Source organism: Ciconia boyciana, chromosome 6 (genome assembly GCF_034638445.1).
Source record: "Ciconia boyciana chromosome 6, ASM3463844v1, whole genome shotgun sequence".
Taxonomy (NCBI): domain Eukaryota; kingdom Metazoa; phylum Chordata; class Aves; order Ciconiiformes; family Ciconiidae; genus Ciconia; species Ciconia boyciana.
Genome location: NC_132939.1, coordinates 147567 through 171741, shown reverse-complemented (window position 1 = coordinate 171741; position 24175 = coordinate 147567). Strand labels below are relative to the sequence as shown.

Genomic DNA, 24175 nt, shown 5'->3' with positions numbered 1-24175 from the left:
CCCTGCCAGCCCCCTGCCTTCCCGCCCTTCCCTCCGCCCGTCCGTCCATCTGTCTGTCCGCCTCTCCAGCTGTCTGCCACCCGGCCGTGTCCTCCACCTCCATCCCTCCGTGGGCCCCCCCCCCTCCGCCCACCCCGCCTGGCCGGTGGCATCAGGGCCCGTCCCTCTGCCCCCCGTGCCCAGGTCCCCCACAGGCGGGTGGGCACAGGCACCCACGGGTGGGTACGTCCAGGTCCCCGTGCGACCCCACAGGGCAGGGCGCACCCCGACCCCCGGTGCCCGTGGGCCCGTGCCGGGGACGCTGGGGGCACCGGTGGGGCGGGGAGCGGATGGCGGCCCCTGAGTCAGCCCCGCGCCGCCCACGCCCCCACCCACGGGTGCCCGCCGCGCCTGCCGCGCCAGCTTGTGGTATTTCGCTCGCCGGGAGCTGCGCCGGAGACGGCGCCGCAAACACGCCGCCGGTGCCAGCTTGTGCCGCCGCAGCCCGGCGCGGCCACGCGTGCCCCGCTCCCCACCCCACGTGGGCACCGGCGTGGGGTCGGCCGCGAGGCACACACCCCCCGCACCCCGCCGGCCGCCGGCGCGGCCCCACGCGGGGGCGGTTTGCCGCTGTCCCGGGTGGGAGCGGCAGGCTCGGCACCATGGACAGCGCCGGCTGCGGGACCACGGACAGCGCCGCGGTCCTGCGTGGGCGTGGACCAAGCACCGCGTCCCCGCGCCGAGTGCCCTCCCGGCGGTTCCCCGCGGGTGCCGGGCTCCCGGCCCCGCGGCACGCACCCGTGGGCGGCCCCCGCCGGGGTCCGCGGGGTCTGCGCGGGCACCACAGCCCCACGCGAGTCCCGAGCTCGTGGGACGGAGTAAGGCAGGGAGGCAGGGAGGGAGGGACAGCACCCACCCGCCGTGACCCGCGCTCCCAGCCCCCCCCCGCGAGCCCCGCGTCCCCAGCGGGGGTCCCCCCCTCCCCGCCGAGCGGCCGGCGGTCCCCCGTGGACCCCCCCCCCGCGTGGGGCGGGGCGGGCCGGCCCGGGAAGGGTTAAGCGGCGGGGCCGGCGGCGGGGGGCGGAGCGCGGCCGCCCCGGGATAAGGCGCGGCGCGGGGCAGGGCTCAGCCCCACCGGAGCCGCGGGCAGAGCCGTGCCGAGCCCGAGCCCGAGCCCGAGCCCGAGCCCGAGCCCGAGCCCACCCGTGCCCGCAGCCCACCCGTGCCATGCCCCGGGGCGGCGGCGGCTGCGGCTGCTGCTCCCGGCGGCGCGGCGGGGGCGAAGGGGGCGAGCAGCCCCCCCGGCACCGGCCATGAGCCCCCGGGCAGCGGGCAGCGCCTGAGCGGCGGCCCCGCCATGCGGCCCCCCACGGCTCGGGACCGGCCCCAAGGTAGGCGTGGGGAGGGCGGGGGGCCACGGGCGAGCCCCGCGGCCACGGGGGAGCCCCGGGCTGCCGCCCCGGAGAGCGAGGGCCGGGCCGGGAGCGCCCCGGCGCTCGGGGGTGCCCGCGGCGGCGCGGGGCGTGGGTGCCCCGGGGCCCGTGGGGAGCCCGGGGCCGCCCCGGGGCGCGCAGCCCCGGCGTGGGGGTGCCCCGCGACCCACGGGGAGCCCGGTGCCGGTCCGGCCCGACGTGCGGGCGCCCCGCGACCCACGGGGTGCTCGCTGCAGCTCTGAGGACTCGCAGCCCGGCGTGGGGGTGCCCCGGGACCCACGGGGGTGCGCACAGCCCCGGGGAGCGGGTGCAGCCCCGGCGCCTCCCGGGGTGCCCACGGGGCGCCCGGGACGCACAGCCCGGGGTGCGGGTGCCCCACGACCCACGGCAGCACCCTGTGCGGCACCGAGGTGCATAGCCCGGCGTGGGGGTGTCCCGCGACCTACGGGGGGTACCCGCCGCCACCCCACGACCCCCAGCCCGGCGTGGGGCTGCCCCACGCCGCACCCGCTGCACCGCGTGGCCACCTCTGGGGTGCAAAGGGTTGCGCGGGTCACCCCGCGGGTGGGTACCGCGGGCTCCGTGGGGTACCCACGAGCGGCGCGCCGGTTCCGTAGCAGGACCGGGGAGGGGGGGGGAGGGGCGTGGGGGGGGTTGGCACGGGAGGAAAAAAAAAAAACCCGATGCCCGGGAACCGCTGACTTCAGCTCCCAACTGAGTCAGCCCGCGGCGAGGGGGAGTGACAGATGGGACGCGGGTGGGGGCGCACGCCGGCACGGGGCGCCGGGGAGGGGGCGGCGCTGAGCAGCTGCGCCCGCCGCCTCCGTGGGTGGGTGGGGGGTGTCCCCCCCCGTGGCGCACCGGGGGAGGGGAGGAGGGGCGGTGGCCCCCGGTGCACCGGGGGCCACCGCCCCCCTCCCCTCCCCGGTACCGGCGCTGGGAGCGTCCCCGCATCCCCGGGCGTGGGGCCAGGCCGCCGGGTTGAATTATGGATGAAGCTCTCGGGTTGCAGCCGCGGGGTGGGGGTGGGGGAGTGTGGGATGGACACGGGTGGGGGGTGGGGGAAGCGGCGGCACTGAACACCCGGAGCGGCGGCGGCGGCGGCGGCGCGTGTCACCGGCGAGAGCGTCAGCCCGCGCCCACGCGCGCCCCGCCCCGCACGTGGCCGCGGCACGCGCGCACGGGGCGCCGCCCCGGTGTCGGGGGGCGCGCGGGGGGAGGGGAGGAGTGTGGACACCCCCCCCCCCCCGAGTGGGGAGGGTCCCGAGGGTGCGTGGCCACGTGGAGTGGGCACGGCCCCTTGGGGGTCCCGGGGAGCGTGGCCCCGTGGGGTGGTGGGTGCGGTCCCGGGGTGCATGGCCCCGTGGGGTGGGCACGGCCCCTTGGGGGGTCCCGGGGGACTGTGGCCCCGTAGGGGCAGTCACAGCCCTGGGGGGTCCCAGGGGAGCGTGGCCCCGTGGGGGGCACGGTCCCGTGGGAGTGTGGCTACGTGGGGTGGCCAGGGACCCGTGGGGGTCCCGGGGGACTGTGGTCCCCGGGGGTCCCAGGGGAACACAAGGCAATGAGGCAGTGCTGTTTGGGGTGGGCATGGTCCCATGGGGCAGCGTGGCCCTGGGGGGGACTTTGGGGAGCAGAGCCCTGTGGGGCTGACATGGGCCTGGGGGGGAGTTTGGGGAGCAGAGCCCTGTGGGGCTGACATGGGCCTGGGGGGCTCCTAGGGGTGCCCAGCCCTACGGGGGGCTCGTGGCCTTGGGGTTCTCCTAGGGGACCGTGGCCATATGTCTGGTCGTGGCCCTAGGGGACCATGGCCCTGTGGGTGGGCATGGTCCTGGGGGGCTCCTAGGGGTGCCCAGTCCTATGGGGTGGGCATGGGCCTGGGCTTCTCCTAGGAGACCACGGCCATGTGAGTGGGCATGGGCCTGGGGGGGCTCCGGGAGCACCACGGCCCTATGGGTGGTCACGGTCCTGAGTGGTTCCTGCGGGCCCTATGGGGTGGGCACGGTCCTGCGGGGCTCCTAGGGGTGCCCACTCCTATGGGGTGGGCATGGCCTTGGGGTTCTCCTAGGGGACCAGGGCCATGAGGGTAGGCACGGCCCTGGGGGCTCCTTGGGGCGCAGTTCCCAGGGTGCCCCGGGGGGCTGCCTGGGAGGACCCTGCCGGGGCGGTGGGCGCGCGGGGCCGGGCCGGGGCAGCGCCCCAGACGATGCCCCGCGCTGACGCCCCGCTGTGCCCGCAGGCGGGCACCTGGCGGCCCTGCTGCTGGCGGCGCTGGCGTGGGTGCCCGGCGGGGCGCCCGCCTGCCCCGCGCTCTGCACCTGCTACGTCTCGCCGCCCACCGTCAGCTGCCAGGCCAACAACTTCTCCTCGGTGCCCGCGGGGCTCCCGCCTGGCGCCCGCCGCCTCTTCCTGCAGAACAACGTCATCGGGGCGCTGCGGGCGGGCACCTTCGGGCCCAGCACCGTCACCCTCTGGCTCTACTCCAACAACATCTCCTCCATCCAGCCGGGCACCTTCCGCCACCTGCCCGCCCTGGAGGAGCTCGACCTGGGTGACAACCCCCACCTCCGCGTCCTGGCCCCCGACACCTTCCACGGCCTCCGGCGCCTCCAGGCCCTGCACCTCTACCGGTGCCAGCTGGCCAGCCTGCCCAGCGCCATCTTCCGTGGCCTCCACAGCCTCCAGTACCTCTACCTGCAGGAGAACGGGCTGCTCTACCTCCAGGTCCGCCACGGCCCTGGGGCTGCCCCAGCGCAGCTGTGGGGCAGGGCTCTGGGGCGTGCCCGGGGGAAGGGGGTGCCCGTGGGGCAGGGACGTAGGGCGGGGTGATGGGTGACGCCCGTGGAGCCAGGATGTGGGACAAGGTGATGCTCGTGGAGCCAGCACGTGGGGCAGAGTGACAGGTGATGCTCAGGGACAGGGGACAGAGCGATGGCCATGGGGCAGTGTCGTGGGTGACACCAGCAGGGCCGGGACATGGGGGGAGGGGGCTCTTGGTGATACTCATGGGACAAGGTGTGGGGTGATGCCCGTGGAGCCGGGACAGAGGACACGGGTGACACCTGTGGAGCAGGGACACAGGGCAGGGTGGTAGGTGATGCCCGTGGAGTGCAGACACGGGACAGGGTGATGCTCATGGCGCAGGGTCGCAGGGAAGGGTGACGCCTGCAGGACAAGGACACGGGGCAGGGCTCCGGGGAATGCCCACCGTGCAGGGACACGGGGCACGAGGGCTCCGGGTGCAGCCCTTGGAGCAGGGACATGGGGGAGGGTGACGGTTGATGCCTGCAGGACAAGGACTCGGGGCAGGGCTCCCGGTGCAGCCCATGGAGCAGCGACCCGGGGCAGGGCGCTGCGGGGCACCCGTGGGCCGCTCTCCAGGGGATGCCCACCGTGCAGGGACCCGGGGCAGGGCGCTGCGGGGCACCCGTGGGCCGGTCTCTGGGTGGGTGCGGCCCACGTGCAGGGACGCGGGGCAGGGCTCTGCGGGACACCCGTGGGCCGGTCTCCGGGGGATGCCCACGTGCAGGGACGCGGGGCAGGGCTGGGGGCTCCCCGGGGGGGCCCGCACACCCCGTACCCACCCCGCTCTCCCCCCTGCCCGCAGGACGACCTCTTTGCCGACCTGGCCAACCTGAGCCACCTCTTCCTACACGGGAACCGGGTGCGGGCGCTGTCGGAAGGCGTCTTCCGAGGCCTGCCCAGCCTGGACCGCCTGCTGCTGCACGCCAACCGCCTGGTCGCCATCCACCGCCGCGCCTTCCGGGGCCTGGCCCGCCTCACCATCCTCTACCTGTTCAACAACAGCCTGGCGGCCCTGCCCGGGGACCCGCTGGCCGCCCTGCCCGCCCTCCAGTTCCTGCGCCTCAACGCCAACCCCTGGGCCTGCGACTGCCGCGCCCGCCCGCTCTGGGCCTGGTTCCGCCGCACCCGCGTCTCCAGCTCGGCCGTGCCCTGCGCCAGCCCCCCGCACCGCCGCGGCACCGACCTGCGGCACCTGCGGGCCCGCGACTTCGACGCCTGCCCCGAGGAGGAGGAGGAGGGGGCGGGGGGGGACGAGGAGGGGCGGCGGGAGGAGGGGGGGGACGGCGGCGGGGGCGCGGTGATGGGCACCCCGGGGCGGGCGCTGGGCCGTCCCGGCACCCTCCCGGCCGCACCGCCCTCCGCCTTCTACCGCGACGGGCTCCCGCCCCACGACCTGCGGGGCCCGCAGCCGCGGCCGCCCCCGTCCCGCGACTCCCGCGGCCCCCCCGGGGACGCCCGCTGCCCCCGCCCGCCCTGCGCCCCCGCCGCCGCCGCCGCCGCCGCCGCCCCCCGCCGGCCCCGCGCCCTCCTGCCGCTCCTGGCCCTGCTCCTGCCCCGGCTCTGAGCCCCCCGCCCCGGGCGGGCCCGGCTCCTCCGGGGGGGGTGGGGGGGCGGGCCTGGGACTGGGGGGGGCGGCGCGGGGGGGGGGGTCCCCCGGTCCTGCGGGGGAGAAAGCCCCGACGGGCACCGAAGGTCGGGAAATTATTTATTAAAAATGGTCTTATTTTGGGAGAGCGGGGCCTGGCTGCTGCGGGGGGCGGGGCCGCCGCCTTCCCAGGTCACCGCCGGCGCCTCCTGAAGTAGCGGTGCCATCGCCGCCGCGCCCGGGCGGCCGACGGGCAGCGGGGCCCGCGCGGCTGGCTGCGGGGACGGCCGGGGGACGGACAGACAGACAGCCCCCCGCCCCGCCGCACCCCGAGCCGCAGGGCGTGCGCGCACGAGCACCCGCCGCCGCGCAGCACCCACCGCCGCAGGGCCCGGTGACGCGGCCGCCATCGCCCCGCCTGGCCGCACCCGTGCCGGGGGCACCCCGCACCCTTCGCGGGGCGCCGGCACCGCAGGCGGCCGGCCGGCTGCAACGGGAGCCGCGGGGCCGCAGAGCCGCCGCCACTCGCGGCCTGGCCCGCTTCCCGGCAGGCACCCACGCGCGGGCAGCGCACGCGCCGCCGGGCTGCGGACGGACGGACGCACGGCCGCTGCCCACCCGTGGCCTGGGCCCCTCTGGGTGGGTGTCACCGCGGGGGCGTCCCTCACCCGGGGCCGGGGCGTCCCTGCGGGTCTGCAGGGCGTCCCCGTGCGGGCGTCCCTGGCCCTCTCCGACTGTCCCTGTGGGTGCGGGGGTACGTGTGTGCGGCCCGGGCTGTCCCTGCTCTGCTGTCCCTGCGGTCCCTCCCCAGGTGTCTGGGTGTCCCCGCCTGGCCCCTCCCCAGGTGTCTGGGTGTCCCCGCCTGGCCCTTGTCCAGGCGTGGGTGCCTCTGGGCCGTCCCTGCTCGGGCGTCCCCAGGGTACCCCTGCGCGGCCCCGGTCTGCGTGTCCCCGACCAGGGCTGGGTGTCTCAGGGGTGTCCCTGTGCCGGTGTCCCTGCGTGCCTGTCCCTCTCCGGCTGCTCCAGGCTATGTCCCTGTGCGGGGTCTCCCCGAGCTGTCCCCCCTGGCTGTCCCTTGGCCGGCAGGCAGACAGGGAGGGGCAGAGCCCCGTCCCCACCCTGCCGGGGATTACGAGGGGCTCAGCCCGGCTCTGCCTAATCCTGGGGATTACATGGGCTGGGCCTGGCCGGGTGACGGGGGGGCACCTAGGGGTGCCCCCCTCAAGGACACGGCACGCGGCGGCCGGGGACAGCGAGGGGGGGCTCCCCCGCAGCATCCCCCGGCACTGCCGGGCTCAACGTGTACATCGCCAACGCATCGCCACGGGGCAGATTTGGGGGGCGAGGGAAGCAAACCAGCCGGCCCAAAGCCTCCAGTTTATTGGGGTGACAGGGAGTGGGGGGCCGGGGGGCTCAGGCGGTGCCGGTGCCCTGCTGCATGCGCTTGAGGAGCTCCTCGTCCTGCAGCGACAGCTCTGTCAGCTTCTTGCCCATCCTCTCGTGGACCTCCAGGTACTTGGCCACGCAGCGGTCCAGGCACACGCTCTCCCCCTTCGACAGCTCCGCATCCTTGTAGTGGGGGGGGACGCACTTTCGGTGACACGCCTGCGTCATCCTGCGCGGCACCGGCACTGTCAGCCCCTCGCCGGCCCTGCCACGCGCAACCCCGGGCACCCCCGAGCCCCAGCACCCCAACACCTCTGACTCCCCCAGTGTCATCGCCATCCCCAGGCACCCCTAGAACCCCCCAACGTCCCCCATCCTCAGGCATCCCCCGTGCCCCCCCATTTCCCAGGCACCCCCCAGCACTCCCCAACACCCCTCCACCCCCAGCACCCCGGGGTGCCCCAGCGCCTCTGATGCCCCCCAGTGCCCCCCGCAGCCACGGGCACCCCCAGCACCCCCAATGCACCCCCGTCCCCAGGCACCCCCAGTGCCCGCAGCACCCTCCATGCCCCCCAGCCCCGGGCACCCCCCGGTGTCCCCCAGCATGCCCCAGCGTCACCCCCATGCCCCCAGCACCCCCGGGTCCAAGCACCCCCAAAGCCTCCAGCACCCCCAGTGCCCCCCAGCCCCGGGCACCCCCAGCCCCCCGTGTCCCCCAGCCCCGTGCCCCCCCAGCGCCGCCGCTCCCCCGCTGCTCCCCCCGGCCGGGCGCACCGGTTGTACATGTCGGCCATCATGTCAACCTCCAGCTCGGCCGCCAGCTGCTGGGCCCGCAGTGGGTCCATGGCGGCCGGGCCCAGCTCGGCTCTGCCCGGCCCGGCCCGGCCCGGCCCGGCTCTGCCCGGCTCTGCCCGGCTCGGCTCGGCTCGGCCCGGCTCGGCTCGGCCCGGCTCGGGACCCCGCGGCGGCTCCCGGCAGGAACCACGTGGGCGCCGCGCTTCCGCCCACACGCAGAACCGCCCCGCCCCGCCCCCGACTTCAACCAATAGAAGCCAGGCGGGTGGGGGAGACAGGAGCGCGTCCCCAACGCTGATAGGGCGCCGCGGGAGGGGGCGTGGCGGCGGCGGCAGCCAAGGGGCGGAAGGGAGGCGGCGGGAGGGGAAGGGGCGCGCTGTGCCCGCCCTTTGCCCGCGGGGGCGGGGCTGGCGCCGCAGGGGGCGTGGCCGGCACAGGGCACCGCCCCCGTCAGTCCGGGGGCTCGGCGGGCTCCGCGACACCTCGGTGTCCCCGCCGGGACCCGCCGCCATGCCCGGCCTGGCCCCGTGTGACCCATGCCGCCCTGGGTGGCCGTGGCCCCGTGGCCCCCCTGTCCCCTCGTGTCCTGAGAGACTGTGACCTCCGCGTCCCCATGTGTCTGTGACCCCCCGTGTCCCCTGATGTCCCCCGTGTGTGTCCTTTCATGTCCCCCGTGTGTCTGTGACCCCCATATCCCCTGATGTCCTCCGTGTCCCCTGATGTCCCCCATGTGCCCTGATGTCCCCCGTGTGTCTGTGTCCCCCACGTCCCCGTGTGTCTGTGACTCCCCATGTGCCCTGATGTCCCCCGTGTCCCCTGATGTCCCCCACGTCCCTTGATGTCACTCGTGTGCCCTGATGTCCCCCGTGTGTCTGTGTCCTCCACATCCCCATGTGCCTGCAACCCCCATGTCCCCTGATGTCCCCCACGTCCCCTGATGTCCCCCACATCCCCTGATGTCCCCCATGTGCCCTGTTGTCCCCCATGTGTCTGTGTCCCCCACGTCCCTGTGTGTCTGCGACCCCCATATCCCCTGATGTCCTCCGTGTCCCCTGATGTCCCCGTGTGCCCTGATGTCCCTCATGTCCCAGATGTCCCCCATGTGCCCTGATGTCCCCCGTGTGTCTGTGTCCGCCACGTCCCCTGATGTGCCTGCAACCCATGTGCCTTGATGTCCCTCATGTCCCCTGAATGTCACTCGTGTGCCCTGATGTCCCCCATGTGTCTGTGTCCCCCACATCCTCCATGTATCTGTGACCCTCCATGTCCCCTGATGTCCCACGTGTGTCTGTCCCCTACGTCCCTGTGTGTCTGCGACCCCCGTGTGCCCTGATGTCCCCGTGTGTCTGTGTCCGCCACGTCCCCATGTGCCTGCAACCCCCATGTCCCCTGATGTCCCCCGTGTTCCCTGATGTCCATCGTGTGTCTATGTCCCCCACGTCCCCGTGTGTCTGTGACACCCGTGTCCCCTGATGTCACTCGTGTGCCCTGATGTCCCCTGTGTGTCTGTGTCCCCCACGTCCCCATGTGTCTGTGACCCCCGTCTCCCCTGTTGTCTCCCGTGTGTCCGTGTCCCCCACGTCCCCGTGTGTCGGCGACCCCCACGTCCCCTGATGTCCCCTGATGTCCCCGTGTATCGGTGCCCCCAAGTCTCCCTGTCCCTGCCTGGGGTATCCGTGTCCCCCCGTGTCCTCCCGGGGCCCCACGGCGCTGGCTGGCTGTCCCTGCCCCGCGTGTCCCCCCGTGTCCCCCGGGCTCCTTCGGGGCGTCCCCGATGTCCGGGTGGGAGCGTCGCCGCGTCCCCTTCCCCAGCCGTGTCCGTGGCTCTGTCCCGCGTCCCGTCCCGGCGCCTGTCCCCGTGTCCCCCCGCGCTGCCCCGCGCCCGGCCCCACGCGTGCCCCGCGCCCCGCGGGTGGGCGCTGAGTGAAGGCGGCACCTGCCCCCGCCGGGTAAAAATAGCCGCGGGCGGGCGGGGCCGGGGAGCGCAGCCGGGGCGGCCGCGGAGCGGGAGCGGCCGGAGGGTACGGGGCGAGGGGCGAGGGGCGAGGGGCGAGGGGCGAGGGGCGAGGGGGAAGTCACGGCGCGGCGCGGGGGTCGGAGGCGGAACAGGAACGGCCGGGGGGGGGCGGGGCGGCTGCGGGGTCGGGGGGAATTGGGGGGGTTTGAGGGGTCGGGAGGGGAGTGGGGGGTGGGGAATAGGGGGTCCTAATGGGACATGGGGGGCCGGGGAATAATGGGGGCCGGGAGAGGGGATGGGGGCGGCGGGATGGGACACGGGGGGCTGAGAGGCAGAATGGGGAGGGGGCATGGGGGGAGCGGGATGGGGGGGCCGGGAGGGGGAATGGGGGTTGGGATGGGGACATGGGGGCCCAGGATGGGGGTAATGGGGGCTAGGAAGGGGTAGGGGGTGCCGGGATGGGGCACGGGGGTTGTCACGGGACATGGGGAGGGACTGGGATGGGGCGAGGGGGCAGGAGGGGATGGGGGCTTGGTATAGGGCATGGGGGGCTGGAGGAGGTGGGGGGCAGGCTGGGGTCTTGCGGTATCGGGATGGGCCCGAGGGCTAGGCAGGGGCTGGGCAGGGGCAGGCAGGGGCAGGGCAGGGCAGGGGCAACGGGGTGCCGGGGGGGAATGGGGTGCCAGGGCTGGGGGGGCGGTCATGGGCACAGGGGCAGGGTGGGGGGTAGCTGGGCTGGGGGGCTATGGGGGACATGGGCAAGCTGCGGCGGGCACCGGGGGACACCCCAGTGACAGCCTTGTGCCCCTGCAGCAGTGACCGCAGCAGCATGGAGCCCCAGGGAGACACCGACACCCCCAGCCTGGACACCCCCACCTCCGACACCCCCACCCCCGGCACCCCCACCCCCGGCACCCCCCACCACCCCCCCGCAGGGCCGGGGGGCGGGGGGGTGGAGGGGGGCAGCGGGGAAGCGGCAGCCCAGCACGGCGGGAGGGACCCCCGGGCAGCGGGGGGTGAGGGGGGTGGCGGCCAGGGGGCAGGGGCAGCAGGGGACACGGGGGTGACGCCAGGGGAGCAGGGGACGCGGCGGGTGACGCCAAGGAGGCTCAGGATGCGGGGGGTGACGCCAGGGCAGCGGGGGACGCGGGGGGCGATGCTAAGGCAGAGGTGGCCGAGGGTGCGGGGGACGATGCCAGGGGGGCAGGGGACGCGGGGGTGACGCTAAGGAGGCTCAGGACACGGGGGTGTCACTAAGGAGGCTCAGGACACGGGGGTGACACCAGGGCAGCAGGGGTGCGGGGGTGAGGACAAGGGCGCAGGGGACGCGGGGGGCGATGCTAAGGCAGAGGTGGCCGACGGCGCGGGGGTGACACCAGGGGAGCAGGGGACGCGGGGGGTGTCACCAAGGAGGCTCAGGACACGGGGGGTGACACCAGGGGAGCAGGGGACGCGGGGGGTGTCACCAAGGAGGCTCAGGACACGGGGGGTGACACCAGGGGAGCAGGCGAGGCGGGGGGCGATGCCAGGGCAGAAGCGCCGAAGGGTGCCGGGAGCGGTGCCGGCGCTGCCGAGGGTGCTGGGGGCGATGCCGGGAGCGGTGCCGGGGCAGAGGCGGGCAGGGGGCCGCGGAGGGGTCGCGGGAGGAGGCTGGGCCGGGGCCGGCAGCACCGGGCAGCACCCGGGGCCGGCAGGTGACGGGGGGCACGGCGGGGCAGGGGTGGCAGTGCCAGGGACATTGGGGGCGGGGTGGGGGCAGGTGTGACGGGGTGGGGACAGGGGTGGCAGTGCCAGGGGCAGGGTGGCAGTGCCAAGGAGTGGGTGACAGTGCCAGGGGCAGGGTGACAGTGCCAGGGGCAGGGTGTCAGTGCCCATTCTGGCAGTGCCAGGGGCAGAGGTGGAAGTGCCAGGGGCAGGGTGACAGTGCCAGGGGCAGGGTGACAGTGCCGGTGCTGGCAGTGCCAGGGGCAGGGTGGCAGTGCCAAGGAGTGGGTGACAGTGCCAGGGGCAGGGTGGCAGTGCCAGGGGCAGGGTGACAGTGCCAGGGGCAGGGTGGCAGTGCCAAGGAGTGGGTGACAGTGCCAGGGGCAGGGTGACAGTGCCAGGGGTGGAGGTGGCAGTGCCCATTCTGGCAGTGCCAGGGGCAGAGGTGGAAGTGCCAGGGGCAGGGTGACAGTGCCAGGGGCAGGGTGACAGTGCCAGGGGCAGGGTGACAGTGCCGGTGCTGGCAGTGCCAAGGGCGGAGGTGGCAGTGCCAGAGGCAGGGTGACAGTGCCAGGGGCAGGGTGACAGTGCCGGTGCTGGCAGTGCCAGAGGCAGGGTGACAGTGCCCGTGCTGGCGGTGCCACCCCGGCTGTGCCCGCAGGACCCCACCTGGCTGCAGGACGAGGAGGATGAGCTGTGGCCCGAGTTCCCCCCCTGCTCGTCCGCAGGGGGGGCCGCCAGCCCCACATCCCCCCTGTCCCCCACGTCCCCCACGTCCCCCACGTCCCCGGCATCCCCCACATCCCCCCCAGGTAAGGGCTGCGCTGGGCAGCGCGGGCAGGGCCCTGCGATGGCACCGCCGTCCCTTGGGGTCACCGCTGCCCCGCAGCGTCCCCCGCGCCGCGAGGTCCCCTGTAGATCCCCCGCGTCCCTTCCCGTGGGGCAGGACCTCCAGCCCCGACGGAGCCCCGGGATGTCCCCCCGTGTGGGACCCCGCCGGTGCCCGGAGGGGGGCGCGGGTGCCCCCGCGCCGGGTGCCCCCCCCGCCCGCCGACCCCTCCTCTCTCCCTTGCAGCCGGCACCACCGAGGGCTCGGGGGGCAGCGAGCGGTGAGTGTGGGCGGGGGGCACGGCCCCACGGCTGCCAGCACGGGGGCTGCCCCCTGGCTCTGCCCCACTGCGGGCACCCGCGGCCCCGTGCCGCAGCCCGGCACCCCCCAGCCCTGCGTCCGCACGGGTGGCACCCCCCAGCCCCACGGTCTCGGCGGGCCCACCCGCGCGTGTCCGTGGCGGCACCCACGGCGCTGCCCTCACCCCCCCGCGGGGCCTCCCGTGTGCCCGCAGGGGTGCGCCGGCGGCGGGGCCGCGGGGCCGGGCGTCCCCCGGCGCGGCGGGGCTGAGGCCGCGGCCGGAGGCGGCCGGGGGGCGGCCGCGGGCGAGTGCGCGGGCCCAGGGCCGCAGCGCCATCCTGGAGAAGTTCGGAGGGTGAGCGGGGCCTGGCCCCACGGGGGCACGGGGGAACGGGCCGTGGGGCAGGGGGACCGGGGGCACGGGGCGGCGGGGTGCTGGGGGCTGTGGGGCAGTGGGGGCCGTGGAGTATTGGGGTATCGGGGGCCGTGGGGCAGTGCGGTGTTGGGGGCCGTGGGGCGCTATTGGGGGACACGGGGCCGTGGGGGCCGTGGGGGCCGTGGGGGCCAGGGCCACTGGCCAATGGGGAGCCCCTGGGGCGGACGCCATGAGGGAGATGGGCCAACGGCGAACACCGGGGCAAGGGTGAGCCAATGGGGAGGCCGCCGGGGCAGAGATGGACCAATGGGGATGCCCCCGGGAGCAGGAACTGGCCAATGGGGGGGGGTCCCGCTGGGGCAGACAGTGGCCAATGGGGAACCAGCGCGGGGGTCGGGCCACGGGGGCGGCGAGGGCCGGGGGCACGTGCCGGGCGGGGTGTGCCCAGGGGTGGGGGTGCCCGGGGGGTCCCCACGGGTGGGGGTGCCCACGGGTGTGGGTGGGGTGCCCAGGGGTGGGGGTGCCCACGGGTGTGGGTGGGGGTGCCCAGGGGTGGGGGTGGGGTGTGCCCAGGGGTGGGGGTGCCCGGGGGGTCCCCACGGGTGGGGGTGCCCAGGTGTGTGGGTGGGGGTGCCCACGGGTGGGGGTGCCCACGGGTGTGGGTGGGGGGTGCCCAGGCGTGGGGGTGCCCACGGGTGTGGGTGCCCAGGTGTGTGGGTGGGGGGTGCCCAGGGGTGGGGGTGCCCGGGGGGGGTGCCCACGGGTGTGGGTGCCCACGGGTGTGGGTGCGGGGTGCCCACGGCGCCCGGCGTGGCCCGCAGGGCGGCCACGGGGCCGGCCCCGCACCTGAGGCGGGCGGGGGGCACGGCCTCGGTGAAGGCCATGCTGCTGGAGTGGTGCCGCGCCCGGACCCGCGGCTACCAGGTGAGGCGGGGGCAACGCCGTGGGGCGGCCGTGGGGCGGCCGCGGGGCCGCCTGACCCCCGCCCACCCGCGGCAGCACGTGGACGTGCAGAACTTCTCGGGGAGCTGGGGCAGCGGCCTGGCCTTCTGCGCCCTCCTCCACAGCTTCTTCCCCGACGCCTTCGACTACGGCGGCCTGGAGCCCGGCGCCCGCCGGCACAACTTCGCCCTGGCCTTCGCCACAGCCGAGTGAGAGCGGCCCCGGCCCCGGCCCCGGCCCCATCCCTGGCCCCGGCCCCATCCCCGGCCCCATCCCCATCCCCATCCCCGGCCCCGGCCCCGGCCCCATCCCCATCCCCATCCCCGGCCCCGGCCCCGGGTGACGGCCGTGTCCCCGCAGGGAGCGGGCGGGCTGCGCCCCGCTGCTGGAGGTGGAGGACATGGTGCGGCTGCCGGTGCCCGACGCCAAGTGCGTGTACACCTACGTGCAGGAGCTGTACCGCTGCCTGGTGGCCCGGGGGCTGGTGAAGACCAAGAAGCGCTGAGCGCCCCCCGCGGCTCCCCCGCCCCGCCCCGGGCAGTAAAGGCTTGCGGTGCCGGGCCGCGGCGGCCTCGTCTGTCACGGGGGGGGGGGAACGGGGACGCGGGCACTGGGACCGAGCGGCGCCCGGGGCACTGGCGCGGGCTGGCACCGCGGGGACGCGGCCCCGGCCCCGGCCCGTCCCGGTGAGGCGGCAGGGAGCGGGAGCGGGAGCGGGAGCCAGTTTATTGCCGAACCACGACGTGGAGGCACCGACGGCCGCGCCGGGCGGGTGGCCCTGCCGGGTGCCGGGACCCCCCCCGCCGTGCCGGGCCGGGCCCCGCGCCCGGTACCAGCGCCTGGGGGGGGGGGGGGGGATGCCAGGGCCAGCCTCGGCGGGCGCCCAGAGGGAGGGGACGCCGGGAGCCCCCCGGGTGCGGGGCTCAGGGGCCGGGAGGGTCGGGCGGGCGGCTCTCGGCGTGGAGCCGGGTGTGTTCCTCCGCCCGGCGCCGGAAAAGCTGGGGCTGCTCCCGGAGCTCCCGGGCCAGCTCCGGCCGCAGCACCCGCTGGGGGTCCGGGCTGTCCAGCAGCAGCAGCAGGTCCTGCAGCACTGCGGGCACCGGGGGGGGTCAGGGCGGGCGCCCCCTCCCGCCGAGCCCCGTCCCCGTCCCCGAGCGCCCACCTTGGGTGGCGCGGGTGGTGGGCACCCAGTGCTGGGCGGAGGTGAGGGGCTGGCAGACGCGGCCGTGGGCGTCCACGGCGGGGTGGTAGATGCTGGTGCGGAGCGTGGCGCGGGGGGGGGCCAGCGGGTGCCGCGGGGAGAAGGTCAGCTCGAAGCGGAAGGCGCCCGCGTTGTACGGGGGGTTGTTCTGCCGGGGGGGGGCACCTCAGGCCCCCCCCGCCCCAGCATCCGTCGGGGGCCCCCTGCCCCAGCCCTGATACCCAGTACCCCCGGGGGGCCCCCCCCCCCCAGGAGGGGAACCCCCACCCAGTGCCCCCAGCCCAGGACCCCAGGGTCCCCACCACACAGTGTCCTCACGGGACCCTCCCCCACGTTGCTCTGATAGGGACCCCGCTCAGTGCCCCCAGGGACCCCCGTGCCCCCAGGGACCCATCTCCCCCCCCCCCAGGCCCCCTGTGCCCCCGTAGTCCCCCGTGCCCAGGGGACCTCGCCCCAGGTCCCCTGTGTCCCCAGCCCCCCGTGCCCAGGGGACCCCCGCCCCCAGCCCCTCATTCCCCACGGAACCCCGCCCCCGTGCCCCCAGGGACCCTGTGCCCCCTAGTCCCCCCGTGCCCGGGGACCCTCCCTCGCCCCCAGGTCCCCCGTGCCCCCAGCCCCCGTGCCCAGGGGACCCCCGCCCCCCAGCCCCTCGTTCCCCAGGGGACCCCGGCCCCCGTGCCCCCAGGGACCCCCGTGCCCCCAGGGACCCATCTCCCCCGGGCCCCCGTGCCCCCAGGCCCCCCGTGCCCCCGCCCCACGCACGGGCAGCAGCAGCCCGCCCCACCGCCGCACGTCGCCCTCCAGCGGCCGCAGCTCGCGGGCCCCGCCCCAGCGCCGCGCCTCCTCCAGCTCCTGCGCAGGGGCGGGGCGTTGGGCGGGGCCACCCGGGGCACGCCCCCACGGGCGGGGCCACCTCCAAGCCGCGCCCCGTCGCGGAGCGGCCCCCGCCGGGGAAACGAAACCGGAGCTGCCGCTCCGCGGGAGGGCCCGGCACCCCCGCACCGGAGGCCCTCTGCCCGGTACCGCCGCCTCCCGCTGCCCGGCACCCGCGCCCCCCGCACCGGCGTCCCCGGCACCCCAGTCCGGTCTCGAGACCGTACCCACCCTACGCACCCCGAGATCGGCAGCCGCGGCCACCCCCCGCCCCGGCGCCGGCACCGCTCGGTGCCGGCACCGGGACCCCCCGCGCCAGTGCCGCCACGGCCCCGCGCCCCCGGTCCGGCCCCCCGGTGCCCCCGGTGCCCATAGCCACCTTGGCGAGCCTCCCGGCCATGGCCAGCAGTGCTCAGTGCCGCGGGGCGGGGCTCCACCAGGCCACGCCCCGGGAGGCGGGGCAAGCTGGCCCAGCCCCGCCCCAAGCACGGGGTTAGGGGCGGGGCCAGGCAGGCCGTGGGCGGCCGGGGCCATGGGGACGGGTGGGGGCGAGGGGCCAGACGGGCCGTGAAGTTGGCAGCGAGGGGCCAGACCTGCCCCACGCGGACGTGGCACGGCAGCTCCGGTGGGGTGGGAGGCCCGGAGGCGGCCCTGCCCCAGGGCTTGCTGGGACGTGGGGCGAAAGCTGGGGGGACGGCCGGCTGCCCAGCGGCAGTAGGTTGGGGCTTCCTGCTCCTGGGGGGGACTCCAGACCCCCAGATCGCGAGGCTGGCACCAGGCAGAGGAGATCCCAGAGTGGATGTGAGAGGGGCCAGACCCTCCTGGAGCAGCCTGAGGTGCTGGAGAGGTGTGGGGCAGGCAGGCTCCCCGATCATCGCCGTGCTGAGGGGACGGGGGTGTACCAGGGACCTCCCTTGGCCAGTGCTGGCGGTCCCTACCCCGCCCCAGGCAGCAGAGAAATGTGGAGGGAGGGACCCTGGGGGGGTCACACCACCTGGGCCTCCCCCCAGGTCACTGGGGGGTCAGAGAGACAAGGACAGGGAGCTTGAGCTGGAGCTAGAGTGGCTGGAGTGCCCCCTGTCACCACAGGGGTCATAGAGAGGGGGCAGTTGAGTGGCTGGACTGCCCCCTGTCACCACAGGGGTCATAGAGAGGGGGCAGTTGAGTGGCTGGACTGCCCCCTGTCACCACAGGGGTCATAGAGAGGGGGCAGTTGAGTGGCTGGAGTGCCCCTTGTCACCACAGGGGTCATAGAGAGGGGGCAGTTGAGTGGCTGGAGTGCCCCTTGTCACCACAGGGGTCATAGAGAGGGGGCAGTTGAGTGGCTGGACTGCCCCCTGTCACCACAGGGGTCATAGAGAGGGGGCAGTTGAGTGGCTGGACTGCCCCCTGTCACCACAGGGGTCATAGAGAGGGGGCAGTTGAGTGGCTGGACTGCCCCCTGTCACCACAGGGGTCATAGAGAGGGGGCAGTTGAGTGGCTGGAGTGCCCCTTGTCACCACAGGGGTCATAGAGAGGGGGCAGTTGAGTGGCTGGAGTGCCCCTTGTCACCACAGGGGTCATAGAGAGGGGGCAGTTGAGTGGCTGGAGTGCCCCTTGTCACCACAGGGGTCATAGAGAGGGGGCAGTTGAGTGGCTAGAGCACCCCACCCCATGCCACAAAGGGTGCCTGCCAGAGGGGGTTGGCCCTCCAGTGCCGGGAGCAGAGCGGGACATGTGGCTGGAAGGGGCGGGGGGGTCACATCCTGCCATGGGCGCCTGCACCCAGCCGGCCCCTCCCGGCTGTCCCGGGCACCCCCCCGGCTGCCAGCCCGGCTGATTTACGGGAAGCCTCGGCAGCCGCCCGCTGCCCTCCTTAATCTTTAACCAGGCTGGGCCGGATCCGGCCAGATGTCCCCTGCGCCCAGCTGGACACACAGGGACCCGACCTGCCGGGCACCCAGGTGGGCCCAGGGTGCTGCCTCCTCCTGCCCCCGCACCCAGCTCCCCGGGGGGGTGTCAGACCAGGGGGCACCCCTGGGTGGGGGTGCACGGGGTGGGGGTACAGGCGGTGCGGGGAATGGGGGCGCAGGGTGCCGGGGTGGGGTGGGAGGGTGCTGGGTGCCAAGGCGGGGTGCTGGGAGCTGGGGTGGGGGTGCTGGGTGCCCGTCAAGGCCTTGACCTGTGCTTGCCCACCAGGATGCCCACCGTGACGCTCTGGCTGCCCCTGGTGTGGCTGGTGGCCACAGCCATGGCCACCATCACCCCGGTAAGTGTGGCTCAGGGACACAGGCTCTCTGCGCGCAGGTGCCCCCGTGCCCACTCTCACCTGAGTCCCCCACCTGGGTGCCCCCGTGCCCACCCTCACCAGGGTCCCTGCGCCCAGGTGTCCACGCCGGAGGCCTCTCCCAGCTGGCGGAAGCTGCTCAGACAGCACCGGACGACGCCGGTGCCCCCCCATCCCGCCCCAGGCCCGCCGGAGGATGTGGGGGCACCCGTCCTGCCTGTGCCCACCCCCGGTGCCCACCCCGAGGAGCTGCCCGGCTCGGATGCCCCCCTCAAGGCCACAGACCCCCCCAGCCCCGAGGAGCCTCAGGGAGCACCTGAGGAGCCGGGCACCACGGCCAACGGGAGCACGGCAGCACCCGCACCCGGCACCACCCAGGGGCCCCCCAGCACCCCGGGCACCAGCGCCCCGCCGTGCCCCGGGGACGAGGAGCCGGCTGAGGCCTGCGAGACGCCCACGGGGGAGCAGCGCGCGGCCGTGGCCGAGGCGCTGGGCACCTTCGCCCTCCGCTTCTACCAGCACATGGCGGAGGCTGCCGAGCCCGATGCCAACCTGCTCTTCTCCCCCATCAACGTGGCCATGGGGCTCTCGCACCTGCTGCTGGGTGAGGGGCTGCCCATGGGCACTGCCACCGGCACCGCCGTGGGCTCTGCCGTGGGCTTTGCCATGGGCACCACCGTGGGCTCTGCTGTGAGCATCACTGTGGGCTCTGCCATGGGCTCTGCTATTGGCACTGCCGTGGGCTCTGACATGGGGCTCTGCCGTGGGCTCTGCTGTGGGCATCACTGTGGGCTCTGCCGTGGGCTCTGCCGTGGGGCTCTGCCGTGGGCTCTGCCATGGGTACTGCCATGGGCACTGCTGTGGGCTCTGCCATGGGGCTCTGCCGTGGGCTCTGCCATGGGCACTGCCGTGGGCTCTGACATGGGGCTCTGCCGTGGGCATGACTTGTGGGCTCTGCCGTGGGCTCTGCTATTGGCACTGCTGTGGGCACCGCCGTGGGCTCTGCTGTGGGCATCACTGTGGGCTCTGCTGTGGGCTCTGCCATGGGGCTCTGCCATGGGCATGACTGTGGGCTCTGCCGTGGGCATCACTGTGGGCTCTGCTGTGGGCTCTGCTATTGGCACTGCCGTGGGCCCTGCCATGGGGCTCTGCCGTGGGCATGACTGTGGGCTCTGCCGTGGGCATCACTGTGGGCTCTGCTGTGGGCTCTGCCATGGGTACTGCCGTGGGCACTGCCGTGGGCTCTGCCATGGGGCTCTGCCGTGGGCATGACTGTGGGCTCTGCCGTGGGCTCTGCTATTGGCACTGCTGTGGGCACCGCCATGGGCTCTGCTGTGGGCTCTGCTGTGGGCATCACTGTGGGCTCTGCCGTGGGCTCTGCCATGGGGCTCTGCCATGGGCATGACTGTGGGCTCTGCCGTGGGCATCACTGTGGGCTCTGCTGTGGGCTCTGCCGTGGGCTCTGCCGTGGGGCTCTGCCGTGGGCTCTGCTGTGGGGCTCTGCCGTGGGCTCTGCTGTGGGCTCTGCCGTGGGCTCTGCCGTGGGGCTCTGCCGTGGGCACCACCGTGGGCTCTGCCGTGGGCTCTGCTATTGGCACTGCCGTGGGCACCGCTGTGGGCTCCGCCGTGGGCACCGCCCTCGGCACCGCTGCGGGCACCACCCGCGGCCCCACGGCCGGAGCAGCGGGCGCACCCGCGGGGGTGCCCCGCTGAGCTCCCCCCCCGCCCTCCCCGTGCCCGCAGGCGCCCGCGGCGAGACCCGTGAGCGCCTGGGCGCCGTCCTGGCCTACCCGCCGGAGCCGGCCTGCGTGCACGGCGCCCTGCGGCAGCTGGCCGCCGCGCCCGGCCTCTTCTCCGCCGCGGAGATCTTCCACCACCCAGGTGAGCCGGGCCCGGCGCCGGCGGGGCCGCCGCTGCCGGGCGGGCGCGGGGCTGACGCCGGCTGTGCCGCGGGCAGAGCTGCGCCTGCGGCCCCGCTTCCTCAACGAGTCCCGGCGCCTCTACGGCGCCCGCCCGCGGGCGCTGAGCGGCAACGAGAGCCTGGACCTGCTGCGCGTCAACGAGTGGGTGCGCGGAGCCAGCCGGGGGGTCCTGCCCGCCCTCCTGCCCGCGCTGCCCCCCCAGCCCCGCCTGCTGCTGCTCAGCGCCGTCCACCTGCGGGGTACGGCGCCGGGACCCGCCCGGGTGCACCTGGGCACCGGCTGCGGGGGCTGCCGCGGGACGTGCCCTGGGGTCTGCCCTGGGGTGGGCTCCGGGATCTGTCCTGGGATCTGCTGCGGGATCTGTCCTGGGATCTGCTGCGGGATCTGCCCTGGGGTGGGCTCCGGGATCTGTCCTGGGATCTGCTGCGGGATCTGCCCTGGGGTGGGCTCCGGGACCTGCCCTGGGATCTGCCCTGGGGTGGGCTCCGGGATCTGTCCTGGGATCTGCCCTGGGGTGGGCTCCGGGATCTGTCCTGGGATCTGCTGCGGGATCTGTCCTGGGATCTGCCCTGGGATCTGCCCTGGGGTGGGCTCCGGGATCTGTCCTGGGATGGGCTCTGGGATCTGCCCTGGGATCTGCCCTGGGGTGGGCTCTGGGATCTGCCCTGGCATCTGCCCTGGCATCTGCCCTGGGGTGGGCTCCGGGATCTGTCCTGGGATGGGCTCTGGGATCTGCCCTGGGATCTGCTGCGGGATCTGCCCTGGCATCTGCCCTGGCATCTGCCCTGGGGTGGGCTCTGGGATCTGCCCTGGGATCTGCCCCGGGATGTGCCCTGGGGTGGGCTCTGGGATGTGCCCTGGGATCTGTCCTGGGATGGGCTCTGGGATCTGCCCTGGGATCTGTCCTGGGATGGGCTCTTAGATCTGCCCTGGCATCTGCCCTGGGGTGGGCTCCGGGATCTATCCTGGGATCTGCCACGGGATCTGCCTTGGGGTGGGCTCCGGAATCTGCCCTGGGATCTGCCCTGGGATGGGCTCTGGGATCTGCCCTGGGATCTGCCCCGGGATGTGCCCTGGGATCTGCCCTGGGGTGGGCTCCAGGATCTGTCCTGGGATCTGCCACGGGATCTGCCTTGGGGTGGGCTCTGGGATCTGCCCCGGGATCTGCCCCGGGATCTGCCCCGGGTTCTGCCCTGGGGTGGGCTCCGGGATCTGCCCTGGGGATCTTCCCCAGGATCTGCCCTGGCGTCTGCCTTGGGCTCTGCTCAGGGAATTGGCTCCGGGATCTGCCCTGGGATCTACCCAGGGACCGACGCAGGGGTCTGCCCCAGCATCTGCCCCGGGACTTGCTCAGGGATCCGCCCTCGAGCTGGGCCTGCAGATCTGCCCCGGGATCCGCCCGGGACCAGCGTGGGGCCGAGCCTGAGGGCGCCTGCGTGGCAGCCGCCCCGCACCCCGTCCCCCGCAGCCCCGGTGCCGTGTCCCCGCAGCCGCCTGGCGCACGCCGCTGGATGCCAAGCGGACGGTGCCGCTGCCCTTCCTGCGCCCCGGCCGCCAGCCGCGCCTGGTGCCCACCATGACCAGCAAGAAGTACCCGGTGGCCTCCTTCGCCGACCCCCGCCTGCAGGTCCAGGTACGCCCCAAGGCCGGGCCCTCGCTGCCTGGCGCTGGGGACGCGGGCGGTGACGTCGCTGCCACGGCACTGAGGAGGTGCCGGGCTGTGACGTCACTCCCGTGGAAGTCCGGAAGGATGCCAGGCTGTGACCTCACTGCGGCAGCACTGGGGTGATGCCAAGGGGTGATGTCATTCCCTTGGCACTGGGGTTTGTCAGGCTGTGAGGTCACTGCGGTGACACTGGGGGCTTGCTGGGCTGTGAGGTCACTGCAGTGGCACTGGGGGGGTTGCCGGGCTGTGAGGTCACTGCGGTGGCACTGGGTCACTGTGGTGGCACTGAGGGGCTTGCCGGGCTGTGAGGTCACTGCAGTGGCACTGGGGGGGGGTGCCGGGCTGTGAGGTCACTGCGGTGGCACTGGGGGGGGGTGCCGGGCTGTGAGGTCACTGCGGTGGCACTGGGGTCTTGCCAGGCTGTGAGGTCACTGCAGTGGCACTGGGGGGTGGTTGCCAGGCTGTGAGGTCACTGCGGTGGCACTGGGTCACTGTGGTGGCACTGAGGGGCTTGCCGGGCTGTGAGGTCACTGCGGTGGCACTGGGGGGCGGTTGCCAGGCTGTGAGGTCACTGCGGTGGCACTGAGGGCCAGGTCCCTCCCGCAGGTGGGGCGGCTGGAGCTGAGCGGGGGGCTGAGCCTGGTGGTGCTGGTGCCCATGGGGCCCCTGGGGTCGCTGAGGACCCTGGAGCGGGCGCTGGACCCCCCCACCTTCCTGGGGCTGCTGCGGCGGGCAGCCCGCACCCCCCCCCAGGCCACCGCCCTGGCCCTGCCCCGCCTGCGCCTCGACCTCGCCCTGGACGTGGTGGCCCTGATCCACGACATGGGTAAGGCCACCGACCCCCCCGCCCCGGGGTTTGCCCGTGACGTCACTTCTTGGGCTGGGTGGGCTAGCGGTGATGTCACTCCCTGCAGGACGTCACTGGCCCCTCCCTGGTCCCCGTGCAGGTCCCCTTCCCCAAGGGCCCCAATGTCCCCAGCGTTCCCTGGTGTCCCCGTGCCTTTGGTGTCCCCAGGGTCCCCCGGTCCCCCCGTGTCCCCGGTCCCCCCCACCTCCCCAGTGCCCCTGATGCGTCCCACCGCCCCAGCGCCCATAACGTCCCCCTTGTCCCCATACTGCCCCTGCTGTCTCTGGTGTCCCCAGCGGCCCCAGTATCCCCCATCTCCCTGGTGTCCCCCACGTCCCTCGGTGTCCCCCGCTGCCCCCGCTGTCCCCCGCATCCCCGGCGTCCCCGAGGCCCCTCAGTGCCCCCCACGTCCCCCGCCGCAGACTACGGGCTGTTCCTGGACGCGGAGCTGTGCGGGCTGGCGCGGGGCCCGGCGGCGGCGGTGGACGCGGCGCGGCACCGGGCGGTGCTGGTGCTGGACGAGGCCGGCGTGGAGGCGGCGGGGGCCATGGCCACCTCGGTGGCGCGCACGGCGCTGCTGCTGGAGGCCCTGCGCCCCTTCCTCTTCGTCCTCTGGCACGACGCCGGCGCCGTCCCCCTCTTCATGGGCCGCCTCAGCGACCCCCAGCCCTGAGCCCCGAGCCCTGCGCCTGCCGCGCCCCGGCCCTGCTGCTGCTGCTGCTGCTGGTGGTGCTGGTGCTGCTGGTGCTGCTGCTGGTGCTGGTGCTGCTGGTGGTGGTGCCCTCCCTCCGCACACCCCTCCCTCCCTCCCCGCTTCCCCTCCTCCCTGCTTCCCTCCCTCCTGCCCTCCCTCCCTTGTCCCTCCTTCCCTGCCTCCTTCCCTCCCTCCCTGCCTTGTTCCGCCCTCCCTTGTCCCTCCTTTCCTCCTCCCATCCCTCCCTCCAGCCCTTGTGCCTCCCTCATTCCTTTCTTCCCTTTCTCCCTCCCTCTTTCCTTCCAACCACCCTCCAGCCTCCGTCCTTCCCTCCCTTTTCCCTCCCTCCCTCCTTCCCCCTCCTTCCCTCCCTGTCCCTCCTTCCCCCCCCCGTTCTCCCTCTCTCCCTCCCTCCTTCCCCACCTCCCCCATCTCCCCGCCCCTCCCTCCCCATCTGCCCCCTTTCCCTCCCCCTTCTCCCCACCCTTCACTCCCCCCCAGCCCCACAGCGCAGTATGGGGTCCCTGCCCCCCTCTCCCCCCCCCCGTGCCTCAGTTTCCCCATCAGCTCGGGTCCTGAGGCCCCAATAAACGCACTGACCACTGCGCGGCTCCTGC

General features: G+C 74.9%; 5 protein-coding genes across 6 annotated transcripts; 3 read left to right on the top strand and 2 right to left on the bottom strand.

The window, feature by feature from the left end:
• Positions 1–1154: 1154 nt before the first annotated feature.
• Positions 1155–5778, top strand: RTN4RL2 (reticulon 4 receptor like 2). Its single transcript, XM_072865812.1, has 3 exons — positions 1155–1370; positions 3649–4133; positions 5017–5778. Exons 1-3 carry the CDS (start codon positions 1337–1339, stop codon positions 5776–5778), a joined length of 1281 nt encoding a protein of 426 aa, XP_072721913.1. The 5' UTR covers positions 1155–1336.
• Positions 5779–7163: 1385 nt separating this feature from the next.
• TIMM10 (translocase of inner mitochondrial membrane 10) lies at positions 7164–8198 on the bottom strand. Its single transcript, XM_072865823.1, has 2 exons — positions 7960–8198; positions 7164–7414 (listed from the first exon to the last, which is right to left on the bottom strand). The coding sequence occupies exons 1-2, from the start codon at positions 8028–8030 to the stop codon at positions 7213–7215; spliced, it is 273 nt and encodes a 90-aa protein (XP_072721924.1). The 5' UTR covers positions 8031–8198; the 3' UTR covers positions 7164–7212.
• A 2441-nt stretch (positions 8199–10639) lies between these two features.
• SMTNL1 (smoothelin like 1) lies at positions 10640–14802 on the top strand. Its single transcript, XM_072863968.1, has 8 exons — positions 10640–10656; positions 11550–11631; positions 12303–12453; positions 12687–12750; positions 12985–13125; positions 13968–14070; positions 14146–14297; positions 14449–14802. Exons 1-8 carry the CDS (start codon positions 10640–10642, stop codon positions 14591–14593), a joined length of 855 nt encoding a protein of 284 aa, XP_072720069.1. The 3' UTR covers positions 14594–14802.
• LOC140653581 (ubiquitin-conjugating enzyme E2 L5-like) lies at positions 14778–17628 on the bottom strand. Of its 2 annotated transcripts, none has more exons than XM_072865818.1 (4): positions 16542–17628; positions 16074–16141; positions 15251–15437; positions 14778–15178 (listed from the first exon to the last, which is right to left on the bottom strand). In XM_072865818.1, the coding sequence occupies exons 1-4, from the start codon at positions 17035–17037 to the stop codon at positions 15012–15014; spliced, it is 918 nt and encodes a 305-aa protein (XP_072721919.1). In that variant the 5' UTR covers positions 17038–17628; the 3' UTR covers positions 14778–15011. The 2 variants fall into 2 exon arrangements, with proteins under 2 accessions (XP_072721919.1, XP_072721920.1); XM_072865819.1 differs by having other exon boundaries at positions 14808–15178; positions 16052–16141; positions 16542–16604.
• LOC140652753 (uncharacterized) lies at positions 17565–24137 on the top strand. Its single transcript, XM_072863967.1, has 8 exons — positions 17565–18106; positions 18342–18411; positions 18529–19033; positions 20173–20590; positions 21842–21984; positions 22624–22843; positions 23287–23950; positions 24114–24137. The coding sequence occupies exons 1-8, from the start codon at positions 18054–18056 to the stop codon at positions 24135–24137; spliced, it is 2097 nt and encodes a 698-aa protein (XP_072720068.1). The 5' UTR covers positions 17565–18053.
• The last annotated feature ends 38 nt before the right edge of the window (positions 24138–24175 follow it).